This window comes from Mauremys mutica, chromosome 8 (assembly GCF_020497125.1).
Source record: "Mauremys mutica isolate MM-2020 ecotype Southern chromosome 8, ASM2049712v1, whole genome shotgun sequence".
NCBI classification, from domain to species: Eukaryota; Metazoa; Chordata; order Testudines; family Geoemydidae; genus Mauremys; species Mauremys mutica.
Genome location: NC_059079.1, coordinates 42173607 through 42194261, shown reverse-complemented (window position 1 = coordinate 42194261; position 20655 = coordinate 42173607). Strand labels below are relative to the sequence as shown.

At 38.4% G+C, this 20655-nt stretch overlaps 1 protein-coding gene across 3 annotated transcripts in view; it reads left to right on the top strand.

The window, feature by feature from the left end:
* VAV3 (vav guanine nucleotide exchange factor 3) overlaps positions 1-20655 on the top strand; it is a 235071-nt gene that overhangs the window by 177462 nt on the left and 36954 nt on the right. For all 3 annotated transcript variants that reach the window (XM_045028140.1, XM_045028141.1, XM_045028142.1), the window contains one exon: positions 10505-10641. In XM_045028140.1, the coding sequence (XP_044884075.1) occupies positions 10505-10641 (137 nt within the window). The remainder of the gene's footprint in view (positions 1-10504; positions 10642-20655) is intronic.

Sequence of the window (20655 nt, the reverse complement as noted above, 5' to 3'; positions counted from 1 at the left end):
GGACTCTGCTCTTGAGCAGTCATTTTCTTCATCTGTACTGGGTATACCAATTAAATCTAGAAAACAGGTCACTAGAAGCTGATACAGTTTAAAGTGGACCAGATTTCAGACTTGGATGAAGGGAAGATCTGATTTCCTTGTGTTCTAGAATAGCTATTGTACATTACTTTGCTGGTGTGTTATGTGCAATGTTCAGTTACAGTTGCTGCCATGTACATATGGCAAAATCCATCTAGATCAGAATGGGTCCCATTGTGTGTAAGATAACAGCTATCAGGTATGTGGTAAAGGGCATGCATATCAAAATCAGGGTGTGGAGGCCACAGTAAAAGATTGTTGAAGAGGCAGATGATAATATAATTCATAACTGAAGCATTCAGAAGCATTACTGAAAAGTCCAGTGTCCAAATGAAACCAGTTCTATCATTTAGAATGTCTTAGATTTTATAAATATTTGCTAGAATCCTGTCCACTTTGTCAGGTTTCTCCCAACTTTTTTCCCTCCTGTGTTACAGCTACAACCCTTTCTCAGTGGAGCTTGCTGGACACCCACAAAGCTTATGAGAATGTATTTCCATCAACTGCTCATTAAATCTTCTATTGGAAAGGCAGATGCTATTGTTAAGAACTGAGTGCAAAAGAGAAGAATGTAAACTCCTTCTAATACTTAGTTTTGTAATTTGTTCTCTATAAACCATCAGTGGATACATCTTCTGTAACGTGTGTGTGTATTTGTGTAAATGTTATAAATTGTAATTAAAAGCAAAACTAGTCAGAGAGCCTTAATGTCATAAAACTGCATTTTCAAAGATTTCATTGTACACAGTTATTTAGGCCACCCCTCCATGAGTACTATTTAAATATATGTGTAATGCTGCCCATATGATGATTAACCATTCATTTTGCTGAACTGACATATTGGAAAACAGGGCCGTCTCCTATTGTCATGCTTTTAATATACTTTGAGTCACGCTGCACATAAGCCCTCCCTGTCATATTCTTGCTGTTACACATTTTGGAAGCCACTCCTTATTATCATTATATTTGTCTCCAAGCAAATAACCAACTTCCATCCAAAAGCATGCATCGCCTGAGTGTACCAGGATATTTTCTTCAACAAGGTACACAAGTTTAGGCTGTATACAAGACACACAGCATTGTACACCTCATGGTATTCAATGTCTTGTTTTCCACAGTGAAGTCTTCCATTCACATTCTCCAGATCCTGTCTGCCAAAGCAAATCTTCTTTCCCCTTTCATTATATACCATACTTTTCTTTAAAATGTACATGTAAGTGAACAGCCCACAAAACATACTTCACAAAATATAGGCAGGTCCTCTGGAATATCTGCTTAGTAACTCTTCCACGCTTCATTCCCACTTCTGTTGCCAAGTCTTGCGTTACTGATCATCCACAACTCTGTCTGCTCATGCCCTTATGGCTCATCCTTTAATTGTTTGAATTTTGTTTGTCCTATTTAAGTTGTGAGCTCCTCAGGGCAGGTACCTGTTTAAACAAAAGTGTTTGTAAAGTCCTGCACACCTGTGCCACTATATTAGAAGGAATAACAGTCAACATAGCATCTTCTGTTCGTTCAGCATCTAATAAATGCCATTTTGTGCTTTCATATGCTATAGCACCTCAATAAATCACACTTGTTAGTTCACATACCCAAGGAAGATAGTCTCCTCACTTCTTAGCAAAGATTTAATAGCAGAAGTTTTTAGTGAAGGCTTATATTTCTAATACATCATTATTTGTAAAACTATACTATACCAGTACAATATAAATTATTTAAATTACTTTTCAGTTGTCAAAGTAAATGAACAAACTGCATGTTTTGTGGTATTGTTCTCTTTTTCATTTGTGTGTTCTTACTCGTTAATTCTCAACAGTTAGTAATTTCCATTGTCAGTTTAAAGTACTGAGATTCTTCAACATTTAGACATGACCTTGAAACCCTTCCTTAGACTCATTCAAGTCACTTGAAGTAAAAAATGGTTGTTTGAATGTGAGTTTGAAATGAAATATGTACAATGAAATTATTCTTAATACATGTTTATTGAAAGAGGAAATTTTCATGAAAGAGAACTCATAGCCAGTCAGCGAAGAAAATCTATGTACTGTCTAATGTCTCCACCTTTTATACCATGCTCATCATTGTAATATTTGAATGCCTAGGAGTATTATCATTACCACAGCACAAAGGCGTGCACGTTATCTAGTTTTTCTCCTCTTTCTCTTGAAGCCAACCAGTATTGTATTGGGATTAACTGGGAAGCCAAAATACAAAAGAGGAATATTAAGATTCCGAGCACACATGTCTGAATGTTGAGTATAGGCCGTCCACCTAAGTTTCAATTTTGCATGGAATTTCTATTGCTTTAACTTGTCTCTCTTCCTCTACAATCCACATTTATCCATATGAGCCATCTGTGTTGTCTTAGGCTGTCTAACCTAGATTCTCAAAAGTAAGTGGGCTAAAGTTAGATTCCTATGTGCCAGATTTACAGAAGTTTTCAGCAAATGAAATAGGGGTTGCTTCATGCCCCACCCCCCCAAAAAATAAATAAATAAATAAACTCCAAAAAATCTTTACCTGTGCCGAGACTTTCTTAAGCTAGGAAATTTCTCCTTGGAAGGGATTTATCTTTGTTTTATTAATCCTAAAGTAATGTGTTGATGCAAACTAAAAGCTAAAATCAATGCTTGAGATCCCAAATGTTTCTATGTGTGTTCTAACTTTGGCTAAAAAATGGGGTGTATTCTTATGACAAGATATGCTCATCACGATATGGGTATGCACTGTACTCAGTTCTGTAAACTGGAGATATATTCTCTGCAAACTTGTTTAACAATCAAATCTTGTAAACACAATATAACAAAAGGGCTTCTTGAAGTTGTAAATTTTTTCCATTTCTGATAAAGACATGAATGCTGATCAGCCTGTGTTAGCAGAGAATTTTTCCCCTCAGATCTTGAGCTTTAGTTGCTTGCTGATATGTTTTTTTCAGAAGTTGCTACCCAAAGAGTAGCTGATGCAGTAAATGGTAACAGGTAGAAAATCAGTCCTTACAAAAGCTCCAAGTTCCACAATTAGGGAGGATAAACTAGAGATTGGTGAGGACCTAGAGTGCTGCTTCAGGGAGGAATTTAAAGAGATACTGTACTAGGAAGTGTTGAAGGAGAACTGGAGTGAGTAAATTAAAGATGAATCAGAATGTCACTGGGAATAGATTTAGGATTGCAAAGAATTTGAATTTCTCTAGTACATTTATCTGTCCTGGGGGATGGAACTTTAAAAGCTTTTATCTGTGTGGAAGTGGAGGGAAGAGAAATGTAAATATTTTTCAATTAGGCTTTGGAACTATGTTGTAAATTTGTCAGCTGAGGTGGGGGAATGGGATGGTGCAGCTCCCTTTCCTCCTCCTGCTCCCCCTCCCCCCCATATCCCACTAGAGTATTCTGTGCTTAGGCAAGAGAACAATGCAGTGGTACGAGGAGAGCCTTGCCAGGGAAATTTCTGTCTAAATGCCTCCATGAGTGGAACTTTAAACAGTTAATGGAGGAAAGGAGGAGCTGAATGTTAAATATGCAAGAAGCCAGATTTAGCAAATTTGTACATTGAAGTGAACCATAATGAATGTAGGGCCAAGTGAAGGAAAACGTGGTAAATGTTACAAGTGGAAGGATAACTAATCAGAAGCAGAGCTCACTCAATGAGCTCACTCAATGAGCCCTGAAAGTATGACACAGTGTGACCATAAAAGGCAAAAAAAAAAGGCAGATTCAAAACTGATTCTTTAGGAATTGTCAGTATTTCAGTTGAAAAGGCATCTTGCCTGGACATAGTGTGAGCTCATGAAAAGTATCTTACACATTTTTAAACTCCTCAAGATGCGTAGAAACAATGACATTTAGAATTGAGAGAACCAAACATCCTCTTAAGGCATCCTCTTTCTGATGCAGGAACGCCCACATCTTCAGTAGTTTTATCCAACATTAATTATATTCCTTAAATCCCCATTCTATTCAGAAAAGTATCCTTAAAAGATTGTGTTGGGATGTTCCGTGTATATTGTCTCAGTATCGTTAATCAGTGCAGTGTAAACAGAAGTAACATGGAGTAAGAACATATTTTTGTCACTGAAGTCAGCAGCCATGACTCTGAAGAGTCATCATCAGATCTGTGGAGTACAATAAGGCCTTGTTTTTGCATAGTCACCTTTCAGAATAGAATTGGGCATTAAATGTCCTTTTCAAATTGGATTACTGCACTTCAATGATAGTGGCTGGGTAGTTGCCTCATAGAGATTATTGACTTTGATGTTTTTTTAAGTGTCTCAGAGCCATCAAGTTGTGAACATGGCTGTTCACTGTATTCACATGCGTCACTTGTTACCCTCATCATCCCATCTGCTCTCCCTCCATTGTTGTAGTGATGCTCACTTGTTGCTTTTTTTAAATCTTAAATTAGATTGAGAGCTCTATAGGGCAAGGGCCGTGACTTTATATGTGCTTGTACAGTCCCCACCACAACTGGGTCTTTGGGAGTTACTATAATTCAAGTGGTGATGATCATTTGAAAATCAAAAGCTTAAATCACAGATTTAGCTAAATTCTAGCACTTGGTTCCCAGTATATCATTATGTTGGGTCTTCTACATGATTAGTGATATTCTGAGTCACATTTCTGACACTTAACCTCAATCGTTACATACTTACAAAATATTGGAATGGGCTTATCTCTCAATTAGTTGGTTTGTAGGTGGATGTGGCTTGAGAGAGTTACCCACCTAGGGGACTAGGATTGAAACAAAGTCTTGTTGGTGGCAAAGCAGCCTGTCTTCAGCTCCAGGGGAGGCAGGTGCTGCTGAGCTAGGGCTCTGGCTGAGTTAATTTTTTTTTTTTAAAGAATGTGGTCTTACTTCATTCCTTCACATACACTTGATGATATAATATTAAGCACTTGATCCAAAGTGCATTGAAGTCTGTAGAATTCATTCTATTACTTTAATGGCCTTTGGATCAGACCCCAAGTATTTGGATGATTCCAGAAAATTCATGAAACAGACTCCAACCATAAAGAAGGGATCATGAGACAATCCTTGTCAACCCAATCCTCTTTCTGATCCTCAAGATTCAAATGAACTCGCACTGAACTTTCAGTGCAAACAGAGCTCACTCAATGAGCCCTGAAAGTATGACACAGTGTGACCATAAATTCACCAATATGCCCCATTCTCCTATATTTTTGTTCCATCATTCTCTATGGTAAAATGAGCTCTGACTAAAGCCTAAACCAAACTTTTGATTATTCAGGAATAACCGCTGCTGAGGTCTTCTCTGACGGGGTTATCACTGGCATGAATGACTTCTGTTGTAGGAAGGAATAGTATTTACATATCTTATTCCTCCTGGGGAATCTTTGTATCAGACTCTGATGGACCTTCAGTGCTGTTGATAGATATAGAGATGCTTTAATGCACAGATGTAGCTTATTCCTAATGTTATGGGTATTCTCTCTTAATACTCATTTTAGAACTAAAACTGTATGGAATATGTGAGCCTTCTTCCTTGTCCTGTAATTACCAGAGAACATAGTCAAATGTGTAATACAAGTTTAAATAAAGGTAAAGTCTGCACTGTAGCCAGATTGGTACTTTATAAAACATGGCTACAACAGACCTGTGTTTATTCCTTGTTTTTTCATGAACTGTGATTCAGCTCAATCTTTTGTGTCATCCGGTCTTGGCTACTAAGGGGCATTCACCTGGAGGGTCTTCGAGTTTAGTCTGGCAGCCAGAGGGGACATGATTTCAGCCATTAGATGGCTTATGAAGGCCGATATTGTAGCTGTTTCTTTTTAAAGATCAGACGTTGGTACACTGAGTTTGTTTGTTTGTTTGTATTGGGAAGTTTACTGGTGTAGACATGTGAGCACTTAGGTAAAATCCTGGCCCTAGAATGACAAAACTCCAATTGATTTCAGTGGGGCCGTGATTTCAGCCTATTGCTTTTTTTTTGTTATAGTAGTTCTATGTGCATTTAAATACATTCACAAGCACCTATTTTTGCACCAGATATATACCTCCCAAACTGTTTTCTGTGAATATGCCAGATCTCTTTGGTATTGCAGCTGTAATACCTCACAGTGGTAATGTCTCTAGAACTATATTTTACATCATCAATTTTAGTTGTTAATTCTCTGTTTCTACTGAAGATGTTTTGTACTTTCATAGTCCTCTCAGTGAGGTGTACCTGAGAATATGTTGCTGAAAATAATGGGCGTTACCAACATTTTCTTTGAGTTTATAGAAATTTGCCCCTGTACTACCGTGAAACTCAACTGAATTGTTTATACCTGCTAATCTACACTTTTAAAATTAGTGATAGGGTTCTATAGATAACTTTAGAAAATAAAATTCAGTTGTTGGTGGAAACAGGCTTCCTCCTCCAGATGTTCTGTATGTCTCCTCGTGTCATTGGCATTCAAATGCCATTTACTCCTCACTCTCCCTGAGATTCCTAAGGAGAAATATAGATTCCCTGTTATAGGGTGATTGTTAGGAATTTTTGAATGTTCTATAATTAAATGTCACTGAGAACAAGCTGCTTTTAAAAACATTTGCTTTGGTGGTAGAATTTATAGATGTTTAAAACACATAATTTTTTCTTGCATTATAATATATTTTGCCACGATATAATTCTAAATCACAAATTTCCCAACCATACACATTATTTACTTTTGTTGATTAGATATTTTTTTTAATGAAAAGCTTATTGAAGTTTGTGTTTAACAACAAAAAATTGCTCTTGTTTACAGACAAACCTATCCTTTCTAATAATGTAGAGTATTTTTGAACAAGTGTAAGAAGTTATTAAATAGTTTAGGACTCCTTTGGAAGGATACCAATTTTTAGATTTCCATTAGTGATATTAAAAATATTGCACTCTATGTTCAGTTGTTTATGAATGTGGAGCTTTGGGGCCTGTCAATTCAATGCTATAATGTGAAGCCTGTCTCAACCCCTTGTTTGTTATCTCAAAAAACACATAAGTGTTCTTGTGATATCTGCCATCTTGGCTGATACACCAAGACCTCCAGAGCCAAATGTCCAAGCAGCTACAGCTTGAGCTAAAAAGCTCAGGCTCTCTAGCTAGGGCCATAGCTGACTCTTGTTTTCTATGGATTGGGCACAGAAAGGGATCTGTAACATACATCACTGGGTTACATTTTCCTTTGTGGACTTTCCTTAGCAGGGTTTGAGATAGATATAGATATATCTATATATATATATATATATATTTTTCTCTGTATGAACTCTTGGTTGTGAAGTTTTTATTCCTGCAGTGTGTCTTTTGAAATAATTAAAAATCAGCATTCTTTCAAAGACAATTGGAGGGGGGGTGGATGGGGAAACAGCTAGATTCCAGATCTGAAATACAGCTGTAAACACCATTTCAGTATTAACCAACTAAAAGTGCTTCTAAGTTACTATACCAAATCAGCATTATTTGACACAGAGAAAGCTAAGCACAGTTTTCTGCACATTCCATCCATTTGCCGCCATTCCTTGCTATATGCTTCCATGTACCCCAGTCATTCTCTCCACACCTAATTGAGATATAGCTGAGGTTCTGTGGGAGGAGCTTTTATAGAAGGAAGAAAGCATGTGCACATTTTTGAGTAATTTCCATGATTTGTGTTAGTCTTCATTCTCTGGAAAACTGTAATCTTTTTTTCTATATATTAAAATTATGGTGCAGATATAGCTCCTTCCACTGAAACTTTTCAGATCATGAATAATGCATACATCCTATAGATTCACTGCTTTTACATGTGTAATCAATACAAGCTATCTGTGCCATGTCTGAATTTGCTGGGATAACCAGAGAACGTGCTCTCTGTGATTCAGTCAGTCCCATTATTGGAGGAGGGTTAACACAGGAGAGACTTTACTAGATTGTTATGTTAGGTCTGCCTCTTGAATATGAAAATCAGTTTATAGACCTTGTGAAAGCATCTCTTTGTGCAGTAAATATTTCTACATTCTCCAGCCTGTTGCGATTCAGGGCATGCAGTGTGCCAGGTAAAAGAAGTGTAATAGTTGGTCATCATATTTTCAGTTTGACAAATTGTAAATTTATGTCTCCCTGTATCTGTCTTGTGTTAAATACATCATGTGTTCAAAAATTACAGCAACAGGTAAAAAGCACATCAGTTTATATTGAACCTTCGATTTCAGCCCACTTTAAGGAAAATGTTTCATTTTTAATTTATATTTTGTTTTAAAATGCCAACATTCATAGAGCTGAAAAATTTCTTTTAAATTATTCTACTTTAGCTGCAAAGCAAATTTCAGAAGTTAAATTAACATGAGGTGTTTGTAAGTAACAACAAAAAATATTCATTATTTATATAAGCAAATATGGCAAGTAGACTTGAGGTAGTCAAGTGACATGACTGAGTTCCCACAGCTGCCACCGAAGATTTCAAGTGGGCAATGAGAGTGCTCAGTGCCTGTGTCACTTGGGATCATTAATCCATGGTCCAGCGTGTTAGCCAGTTCTTTTAGGAAACTTCAGTTTTGGTACCAAAAATTAATGAGAGACTGAAAATATCACACAGAGTTTTGTTTCAATAATAATTAATGAAATCACATGGCTCAAGAATAAGAATCTGAGACAAAGCCCATGAAAGTTAATAGGATTCTTTCCGGTGACTGCAATGGGTTTTAGATCAGCCCCTTGGAGGCCAAGTGCTGGAGTCTCATGTTGACAACTCACTTTTGCCATTGTAATTACTGTAGCATTTGGTCTTAACAGAATTAAGCATGTTTGAATTATATGCAAGGCACACAGGCATGATATATTTTAATGTTGTTAATACTGTGCTATCTTTTTTACAATTCTGCTGTTTGAGACAACATGGAATTTCTTGAACACTGTTGGCCTGCTGAGCATTCCAACTCCCACTGGACTACCCACAGATGCTTTTAAACAGACCCTGAAATATTTTATTTACTTATTATCATTACTAGGGTTTTTAAAATTATTTTCTCTAGAGTCTGGACCTTTTCTATACCTTGAGCAAGAAATTTGGACCTTGACAAAAAAATAATTGACTACCCCGATGTATGTTTTAATACAGCTAAATTTAAATTGTACATCTAGGAACAAAGAATGTAGGCCATATTTACACAGTGAGAGACTCTAGCCTGGGAAGCAGTGACTCTTAAAACAATTTGTGGGTGATGGTGGATAATCAGCACATGAGCTCTCCATGCAGCACTGTTGCTAATTTGATCATTTGATGCATAAAGAGGGAACTCTCCAGTAGGAGAAGTGTGTTTATATTATCCCTATTTTGGCACTGCTGCAGTCACTGCTGGAATACTGTGTCCAGTGCTGGTGTCCACACTTCAAGAAGGATGTTGAAAAATTGGAGATGGCTCAGAGAAGAGCGACAAGAATGATTAAAGTATTGGAAAATCTCTCTTATAATGATAGATCCAAGAAGCTCAATCCGTGTAGTTTAACAATCAGAAGGTTAAGGGCTGAATTGGTTACAGTCTATAAGTACTACATTGGGAAGAAATATTTAATAATGAGCTCTTCTGTCTAACAGAGAAAGGTGTAACACAATCCAATGCCTGAAAGTTGACAAATTTAATTGGCTTGTATCTCAGGAGATGGCATTTTCACCTTTGAAAAAGACCACAATTCAGATGCAGCCAATATTGGTGCAATAGGGCCAAAATGCTACCATGAGTTCTGCTTTTTAAAATGAAGTATTAACTATACATCACATAACACTTAAGAAAAATGAGTTGTTCTTTTAAAAAAACAAACAAAAAACAGATTGCATCAGAAGCATGGAATGTTTGTCACTCTGATTCTCAGACTTGTTCCTTTTAGTAGAGCCATTTATGGAACATTGATTCAAGCCTGGAGAGTTTCTCCATTTCAATGTCTTAAGTATTACTTCATCACATCCATCACATTTTTGTTTTGGATTACAAAGATAACCTTAACATATGAACCGTATACAAGGCCAGTGTTATATATACACAGAAAAGGATGAACCTCCTTAGTGATGAAATCAGCCTAGTGCCCCAAGAGGAAAGGAGGAGGTGGTAGGGATGGAGTTGATGGGAAAAATGATTCTTTTCCATTAAACTGTATGTGTTGTGCTTTTCTGAAGTAAGAAGTAGCCTAAAGAGAAATATTTTTCTTGAACTAAAAAAATATAGTGACGAGCTGAGAGAAATTTCTCATTTCATTACTTGTTCAAATATCAAATACAGTAGCTGGTGAAATCTGCTTTTACTTCCTCCCCCAGCTGCTCCTAGTTAAACTCCTAACATTGATACGTTATCTTTATTATTATTGTTATTGTTTATTGTTATTAATTATCTATTATATGTATTATTTTATGCACATTGGAATTTCTTAGATTGCCATGTCATTGACCAAAAACCTGTATTTAATTTTTGGCAGGTTTACCAAAAATGCAAGTCGTTAGAAACTACAATGGGATACCGCAGCCAGCTCCACATGATGGCCCACCATTACACATCCAGACTGGGGACACTATTGAACTCATCAAAGGAGATGCACATAGCAGGTTTTGGCAGGTATGGGCTTAGCAATGGCTACATTCCATTGCTTGAGAGAGAAAACTCTTATTTGCTCATTACTGTTATACCCTGTTTTTATGTTATCATCATCAACAAAATCTTTATTTTTTGTGCATTTTACCCAAAATACACGTCTAATGTAAGAATTTCACCTTTCGGATGCCAGCAGTGCGTACCCACTGCTTTTTGTATCTAAGGGATTGATCATGCAACTCTATTCATTTAAGTGAGTAAGTTTGCAAGACAGGGCCCTTGGTGTGAACCATTTTACTTAAATGATTTAAGATGAAGAAAGTGCATGGCACATAAGCAGCAAGAGTACCCTGTGTGCTTTGAATTCCCAAGTCCCCTCAGACAATAGAACTAAGGGGCATGCTAACCAGATAAAATATTTGACTTGGATGAGAATAGTGGATAAAATAGTTATCAGAGGTTGAGACAAAATTGTTTTAATTTGTTTGGGGGACGCCTAAATCAAATAATGACTGTTTTGTGTTTATAGGAAAACTATAATCTATTGATTGGATGAAGGGGTTGTTTCCATGGCAACTCAATATCACATGATTCTAGTTGCTACTTCTGTTACAGAGATTGTTTTATTTATTGAACACTCATACCAAATAGAGATTCAAACTACAGCAGCTTTCACATTTTGCTCTAAAGACAGGCATAAGAATTTTAATTTTTTCAAATTATATTTTCTTGTTTGTTTTTAGAGGTTGTGTCTCTGTGTGCACAAAATGGACAATTTGCAAATTAATAACATTTGGGGGAAAGCTGATGGTAAAGAAAAAAGTATAAATGCAAGGGCATCTGAAAGGTGTCTGGTATAGCTGTTCCTGTGTTTTCTTACTGAGACTTTTCTTTGAGAATGCAATGACCTAATGAATAATGTATTGAGAATACTGTGCCAGATTTTTTTGGAGGTTGGGGGGGGTGTCTTTGGACATATTTGATTTTTATAGATTATATATTTCACTTAAGGATTGATTGATCCTGTGAGGTGCCAAAAGCCTTCAAGTCTAACTGGCTTCAGTGGCAGCTGAGAGTCCTTGATTCTTTTTAGGATCAGATACATAACTCATAGGCAAGAGTCATCACAGATATCCTTATACAGCAGGAATCAGACGTTTTATAAATTGATCACTCAAGATGCTCAAGCATACTCTCAAAAGAATACCCAGCACCTGTATATATCCATGCAGGACATAGTCTTTAGGACCATTGGACCACAGATTCTCATGTGAAATGTAAACAATTCTAAAAAATACGGTTACCAGATAGACTATGACAGCTTCATGACATGCTATGCTATGTCATGGGTAGGCATCCTATGGCATGCATGCCAAAGGCAGCATGCAAGCTGATTTCCAGTGGTACTCACACTGCCCAGGTCCTGGCCACCGGTCCGGGGGGCTCTGCATTTTAATTTAATTTTAAATGAAGCTTCTTAAACATTTAAAAAACCTTATTTACTTTACATACAACAATAGTTTAGTTATATATTATAGACTTAGAGAAAGAGACCATCTAAAAACATTAAAATATATTACTGGCACGCGAAAGCTTAAATTAGAGTGAATAAATTAAGACTCGGCACACCACTTCTGAAAGGTTGCTGACCCATGTACTATGTAAAGACATTCAAGTGTGTTTTCAAACATTGGCTTATGTACGTTTGTATGTAGGCAGTTTTTCAGTTGTGTACATGTAGGGCTCAATTCTGCAAGATGCTGAACACTCTGGCCCAATCCAGAGGGGCTCTTAAGCACGTTCTTAGCTTTAAACATGAAAGTAGTCCCACCTCATGTGCTTAAGAGTTAAGCATATGCTTTAGGGCTTCTCTGGATCAGGCCAGAGTTCCCAGTAACATATAGGACTAATCCCATGGCCACACACTGGTATATCTGTCATTTTTGGCTTTTGGAAAGTCTCTTTGATATTACTTGAATCTGTCATGTTAAAGGATTTAGGCAGAAACATGTTATGCTTGGCTAGTGGGAGGAGACTGGTAAGTGGATGATGCTGTGTGCCAACAAGCTATCTCCACAGCAATCTTAATACTAGTCTTGAACCTTAATGGGAACTGTCATCCCCATTAGCATCTTTGGGTGATTTTTTTCTCGGATATGTTGTCAAAGACATACTCTGATGTCTTGGTCAATTTGTAAGCCATATTAAGAAGTAACCGCAAAACATAAGGTTTTATTAACATCTTGACGTTTACTCAAGGGACATTTTGGAATAGTTTCTTTTTTTTTTACCTGAAAGACCATTGTGGATACTATAGACTCATAAATTGACCAGAAGCTCAGATGTTAGTAATAAATAAATGGTTGTATGCACAGTTATGTGCAATTTGGTTTTTTGTTCTTTACGGCATACCTAGAAAAAACATAAAATAAAAACTATGGTTTCATCTTCTCTAATAACTTAAACCCAACCAAATACATTTTGATAAATGTTAAGAAAATCTTCCCAAGTGAAATATTTGTATGCTTGGTCTCAGTCCTTAGTAAATTTTTTATCGTCATTTTCTCTGGCTCAGTCAAGGCTGTATACATCCTGGGTTCCTCCTCTTTACTCCCTCTCACAAGCAGGAGAAGCATGAATTGTCCTAGAGGATAGCAAAATTCTGGATTGTGATAGGTCATCTTTTGGCCTGTCTCAGTGCATAAGAAGGAGGAGAACCCAGCACCTGTACTCTCTCAACTGAACGATCAAAAGCAAATTCCCAGGGAATATAAATTGCCTTAATATGAAACATTGAAAATGAGAGGGGAGGGGGGTTGATGCCGCAGTGGTTTAGTCCACTACCTCCAGCTGAAGATCTGGGTTCAGTCACAAATGAAAATGAGTGAGGTGGTTTCATGGTAGTATTCAGGCACAGCAGTTAGCATGACAGGCTTTCTTTGCTCAAGGTCCAGAAGTGGAATAGCCACAGTGCTTATCTGTGTGTGGCTTGCGCTGGTACTACTGATCCTTCACTTTTACACGTAGTAAAATCACTCACAAAGTTAATTAAATAAGAAAGGGAGAGGGGAAAGAGGGAAAATTTGGTGTTTTAAATGGAAATTTCAGACCCTTATCTGGAACTCTGCTGGTTGGTGCAACTGTAATAGTGAAGAGTCTCATTTTTATTACTGCTGTTTTTTTTTCTCTTCTTTTGAGTTTGTTCAGAGCAAAGTACTTACTTAACCTGAGGGTAAGCTTTCAGGGGTGACAGGATGTATCATATAAGGTGTGATGTAATGCTGGTTTTACAGGTTTCCATTGCAATTATACACTGTCCTCAGGGCAATCATGTTTTCCATGTATGCCAAAAGCATATAAATGTGCACTGTACTCGTTTCTTCCACTGTGAAAAACAACACTTCTTTGATACAGACTTAGACCTGTAGAAATTCATTGCTATTACAGAAGTCCTGGCTAATGCCACTGTTGTTTATAGTCCCCCTATATTTTCAATGTAACTCCCTAAGAACAATAACTGTGCTGTGAACTTTTGTTCTTGGATGAAAAATTAAATCTTTACCTTTTGGGGGGAAATTTTCTATGTTCCAGTAGTACATAGAACTCACCAGGGACCAAGATATAGTATTGTTATGTGAGGTCACTGCTAGAAGAGAGAATAGATAGAGACCTGCTGGCTTAAAATCTATAGTAACAAAACAGTTTACATCAAATGTACAATAACAAAACATCCAGCATAACAACATTGTTCACCTGGAAAAATATCTTCCAGTATTGGGGAATTATATATGAAAATACATATACTATACTTAACAGGGGGAAATCTGCATGTGGGGGTCTCTAGGGAGTAGTTACCTATTTGCTATGATTGACTATTCAGTAAATTTCCCCATAAATGACGCACATTTGGAAGAAAGTAACTGAGGATCCTATGCACAGTCTCATGAAATGTTTCTATTTTGTCTTGAAATTGAATTGAAAGAAATTTCATAGAGAACCTGAGCCCAAAGTAGGTCTGCAAACTGCTTTTGTCCTAGTATGAGTTTGGTTGCCATCTGTTTTGATATATATTGCTAGGGCTGATTCAAGATATATCTGAGGACATCTGTTGTGGTGTCAAATGAAGAGATGGGTCAGGGATTTTTCCCAAGCTCTGGCCCCATTTGTTGCCAGAAGTTATGAGACTCTGTAAGTTCCTGAAAGTTATAGTAATAGTGTAATCCTCTTTGGTGCCTGCTGAAGAGTTGATGGATAAACATTTTAAGGTGCAACTTTGCAGGATGTGTCAGTTCATAAGTGTGGGCCACGTCATGTTAGTCTTTTTTGAAAATGCATTAGGTTGGTAGAGCTATTAGGCTGAGATTTTCAAATCTATCTAGGGGATCTGAACAGCCAAATCCCATTAAAATTATCCAAATCCTGTAGGCAGTTATGAAGATCTCAGCCTTACTGTTTAAAAAGAAGCTCAATTTTCATTGTCAGTGGAAATTTGTGCTATATGAAATTTATTATCCTTTTTGTATGTTGCTTATACATCACATATTGCATGTAACATGTTCTACACTGTGTTACCTCTGAAGGCCATTTGGAAACATCAACACAGAATGTGGGCATCACCTCATAGGTGGGATGGATGTATGCTACATGAACAATGTATAGTACATGAATATATACCATCTGTCCTGTACTCTGCCCTAGCTCTTAGTACACCAGCAGATGAAATTTCAGGTACCAATCAGTGTTTGCATATCTCTGAATGGAACTGAATCAGATTGTCTCAGAATTTACTTATTACTATATGCCCCTTTGTAGCATTCAAGTGGAACATTTTTGCTCTCTTTCCAAAATCAAACTTCAGGGAGTGGAAGGAGCCTTGATTCTTCCTCCTTTGGAGTGCAATTTAGGTGACTTTTAGGACATGGAGCAGACATGTTCAGTTTGGGTCTTTCCTTAATTTGGGCCCATCATCAGAGGGTGGAATGGGGAGAGACAGAGATAGGATGTGATTTTTGCTCAATGTGAACAGCATTTGTTCATTTAATTTTGGTAATGTGTCTACTTATAACTGTGCCAGGCATGATACAAGTAAACTAGATCTGAACATCGTCTAAAATGTTATGAACAATTTTTTTCTAAAAACAAAACCTGCCCTTTTCACAAAAAATGAATGTTTCGTATTTTCATTTTTTTTACTAACCTGAAAAAATTAAAAATTAAGGTGTTTTTTGAGCTTATCATTTTCCATTTCCATTTCCATTTCCCCAACTTTTTCAGTGGGAAAATGAGAAAAGGATGGGGGGTGGGAATGATAAATTTGATAAATAATTACTACATTTTTCAGTTTCATTTAAATGTGGGGGAAAAAAGGGGGAAAATTAAGAGAGAAAAACTGTGGAGGGAAGGTAGAAAAGCAGAAGGGGAAGGAAACCCATAAATTAAATAGGCCTTTTCAATAAAAATGTTCATGTGGAATAATTTTTCACTCATTTGAAATCTTCTCTAAACTTGCAGACTTGCTTGGAAATGTTCAGTTTACAAGAAATGTTTTACATTTTTTGATCAGCTTAAGTTATAAAACCTGGTTTCTTTTCACTGTTGTTGCCTAAATCTGTGGAGAGATTAGCAATTTCTCAATCAGAGGATGATTTATTTAGCCATAGCCAAAAAATAAGATGGAAACTAGATACTGTACAACCTAGCGTTAACTTTTCAGCTGTGCACAGTCCTAGCTGTGAATGAGTCCATTGAAGTTAATGGGAGTTGCAGATCTAAACCTCAGGCAGCACTCTGGAGATTTAGGGCTACTGTGCAAAATGGTTCCAGGAAACCTCCCCATTAAAACAGGTTCAACAATAATGAATCATCCTCTAGTCTCACTGACAAGTGTCATTTAAAGTAGCAATCTGAAGGTGTTCATTGCTTCTTTATATGCTGCAAGCATTCTGTAATATAATTTCTTTAGCAATTTAGCCCAGATATTTACTACTGCATTTGGGATGGCCTTTAAGGCTTTTGTTAGAAGGAAATTGACTACTTACTCATCGCATGAGAAACAGTTAACAAGGAAGAGACATGCAGTTGAAAGAAACGATTAGCAAACTTGAGGTGCAGTGGTGCAACAAATCCACTGCTAGTTGCGATGGTCTAGTGCCTATGCACTCAGTACAGAAATCCGCAGTCATATACCTGACTGCATGCATCACAGTGTTTTATACAAGGTGACATGGGGCCTTGAGGGATTTAGCAGGATATCTAAAAGTAAACAATAATCTAGTATTTTAAACATAATTAGGAATGAACATAAAATTATCCAGATCAATCCTATAATTAGCAAAGAATTTTAAAAACAAAAAGCTCCTTTCAGCCTGCTGTAATTTTTATACACTAGATTTTTGAGGATTTTTAAAACTCCCACTATTATATGAAACAGGCAAAGCTTTTATTTAGAAGTGCAGATAGTCCTGCAGGCAGTGTGGTGCTATGGTCATGCTAATTTCCTGATATGTAAGACAGCTACCGTGTGTTGGCTAACTTTGTTGATAGCTGATTTGAAAAAGTAATCAGAGTGATATCCTCCTTCCATGCCTGGATGACCTAGTGGGAAGATGACTGCTTCTCCACAGCCCATAAAATACAATGCAGCTGCACTAAGGTGGCCACTGGCACATCCCCAGAATACAGGAAATCCCCACTCCCACCTGCATGGGCCTGCCCCTGCCTGTGCCACTCCTCACGGGATGCCACTCCCATGTCAACTGGTGTCCTCCTGCATTCACATAGATTTGTATAGTTCACTAAGCCAGTGATCATCCCCTCCCCGCCTCAGGCCAGCAAAATGACCGCTCTGTGTTGTTGGAGAGAGAACTGCCATGGAGCAGTGTGCCATACTGCAAAGGGAACATGGAGTACTTCTCTGGGCAACCTAGGGTTGCCAGGTATCCGGTTTTCGACCGGAACTCCCCGTCAAAAAGGGATCCTGGCTCCACTCAGCGCTGCTGCCCGGGCTGTTAAAAGTCCATTTGGCAGTGCAGCTCCCTGCCTGTTCTAGCTCTGTGAGGCTCCTGGAAGTGGCCGGCATTTCCCTCCAGCTCCTAGGTGGAGGTGCAGCCACAGGGGTTCTGTGCGCTGCCCCTGCCCAGAGCGCTGGCTGCACAGCCAGGGGGCGGTGCCTGAGGACAAGGGCAGCATGTAGAGCCAGCTGGCCGCGCCTCCTCCTAGGAGCTGGAGGGAAATACCAGCTGCTTCCAAGAGCTGCCTGAGGTAAGTGCCAACCTGGAGCCCACCCCCTGAACTCTCTCCTGCACCCCAGCCCTGAGCTCCCTTCTGCACCCAAACTCTCTCCCAGAGCCCGCATCCCCTCCCGCACTCTGGACAGCTCAGTCCCAGCCTGGAGCCCGCACCTCCCAGCCCCACCCCAAAGCCTGCACCCCCAGCTAGAGCCCTCACCCTCCCTCACACCCCAATCCCCTGCTCACACTATGAACCCCTCATTTCTGGCCCCAGCCCAAAACCCGCACTCCCAGCCAGAGACCTCATCCCCTCCTGCACCCCAGCCTGGTGAAAATGAGCAAGTGAGCGAGGGTGGGGAGGAGCAAGCATTGGAAGGAGGGGGTGGAGTAAGTGGAGGGCAGGGCCTCAGAGAAAGGGTAGAGCGGGGCGGGGCAGGGCAAGGGTGTTCAGTTTTCTGCATTTGGAAAGTTGGCAACCCTAGGGCACCCCCTTCACTCATCTCACTTACAGCAAAGTGCCTTCTGAATTTTGAGCCAGATGTCAATTAGTCAGTGGTGCAGAATTTTCCCCAAAGTGTTTAAATGAGTTTTAGAAGTACTATAGGAAATAGCAATATTAGTGCTTTGTACTTATCTAACACCTTCCAGCTAAGGTGCAAATGCTAATGACTCTCTCTGAGTTAAATATGTATAATCTCCATTTTACAGATAAGGAAACTGAGGCACAGAGAAGTTAAATTTTGTCTTCAGGGTCATGAAACAGTTCAGAACTTTTGACTTCCAGTGTTATGCTTTCACCATTAGGCAGTGCCACCAGTACCTGAAGTCATTTCATGTACCGCCTTGTTAGAGGTATGGTGTTTAGCATTAAAGATTCAGTATTTACTAACAGCTGCCACATAGGAGTATGTTTTGAGAAGTGGATGGTTCTTAATAGTGACCTCACAGGGCTGCTCTGGCACTTGTGGATGCATCCTACAGCAATCTGAATTTCGTGGGAAGACTTCTTGTACAGTAATTCACATGCAAGGATGTCCACTGACAGTGTGATCTCTTGTCATATTTCATAAGAATGTATGAGTGTCTTGTGCCATTTGTACCACACATTCTGCTGAGTGCCCCACTGACTAGTTAAATGCGGAACACTTACAAGGAGAGATCAGAAGTGCATATGTGTGTTACTAAATTAAGGCAATATGGAGATTATACACATCCCAGATTTGTCTCTTTCTCATTTGAGGTAATGGAACAATTTAGTTTGATATGCTGCAGTGCTAGTTGAACCAGCCTAATACTGAAATGCATTATATATTGTAGCCAGACAAAAATAGTGTTTTGTACAAAAAGCAGAGTTAAACATCTAAATATTTATTAGAGGCCTATCCTTTACCAGTGATTTGAAAGAGACCATATGTAGAGATTTCTGTGAAGATGTTTGTCTGCATTTTTAAACTGTAACTCAATAGTCTGTTCATGAGCTCATCAAATTTTGATTCTAGGCTCCTTTCTAATTGCCATGTAAGTATGTTACTTGCTGTGTCATTTTATTGTGTGGGTATCATTGATGTCTTTTGCTTTAGATAAATATTCCTTTATTATATATACTATCAGATTGTATAGCATGTGGGCACATGCAAAGCTGATTAGTAACAGTCCTGGGTGATTAGATACTGAAATCTGTAAAAAGGTTCACTTTGGGGTATAAACAGAACACAAGAAAATACATAAACACCATGAATAGCTAATACTTAGTAAGGAATGGGAGGAAATACCATATTCTGATATGGGTTAAGAGATGCAAGAATTGCTTCCTCATGTGCCCCTATTTTGCATTATTTTAAATGCATATCAATAGTTCTCTCACACATTGTATTCTAACTAGTGCTCTTTACCCCTTCCTCACCTTGCTACACATTTCTCTCTATTTGGAATCGGTGACAGTTGCTGTGATCATTACCTGGGTGTGATAAATTGCATAGCAATCTTCCCAGGAAGATAATGTTCCCATTGAATATGCTTACGGCACTTCAGTTCAAGAAAACTTCCAATTTTTCAAGAACACTCATTAATTCTGCTCCTTTTTACATCCAGCTCCACCCTTGTTTTAAATTCCTGAATGATGGTTCATGTGGTGTGTGATGGTGCATTAATTTCACCGGGAGTTAGGCACCTCGGCACTTTTGAAAATCACACTAGGCACCTATCTGGATCTTAAATTGCCTAAATACCTTTAACAATCTGTCCTTCAATGCCAAAATATAGATTTAGGAGCCTAACTTTGGGCACCCGTGTTTGAGAATGCTGGGCCTAGCCCAGTTCTGAAAGGGCTGCCAGACCTGGTCACAGATGTGCAGTTTATGGATCTGAAAGGCTTTTTTTCCTAGCTTCCCTACCTTCAGAAGGCAATCAATCCATTGGTAAATGCCAAAGTATGGTGCTTTAATGAACAGTTTACATTTGGTTACGAAGAGTTGGTAAGAAAGTGAGTGGAAATATGAGGGGTTATGTAACAGTTGAACGGTTTCAGTTGAACTGTTCTTTCATGTATTCCCAAAATATGTAGTTACAGCAGTACACACCAAGTGCATGTGTGTTTAGGGATTTGTGACTCTTGGACCACTTCCAGTATGTGGCTCAGGAGACATACTTATTAAAAGCAGCAAAGAATCCTGTGGCACCTTATAGACTAACAGACGTTTTGCAGCATGAGCTTTCGTGGGTGAATACCCACTTCGTCGGATGCAAGTAGTGGAAATTTCCAGGGGCAGGTATATATATGCAAGCAAGAAGCAAGCTAGAGATAACGAGG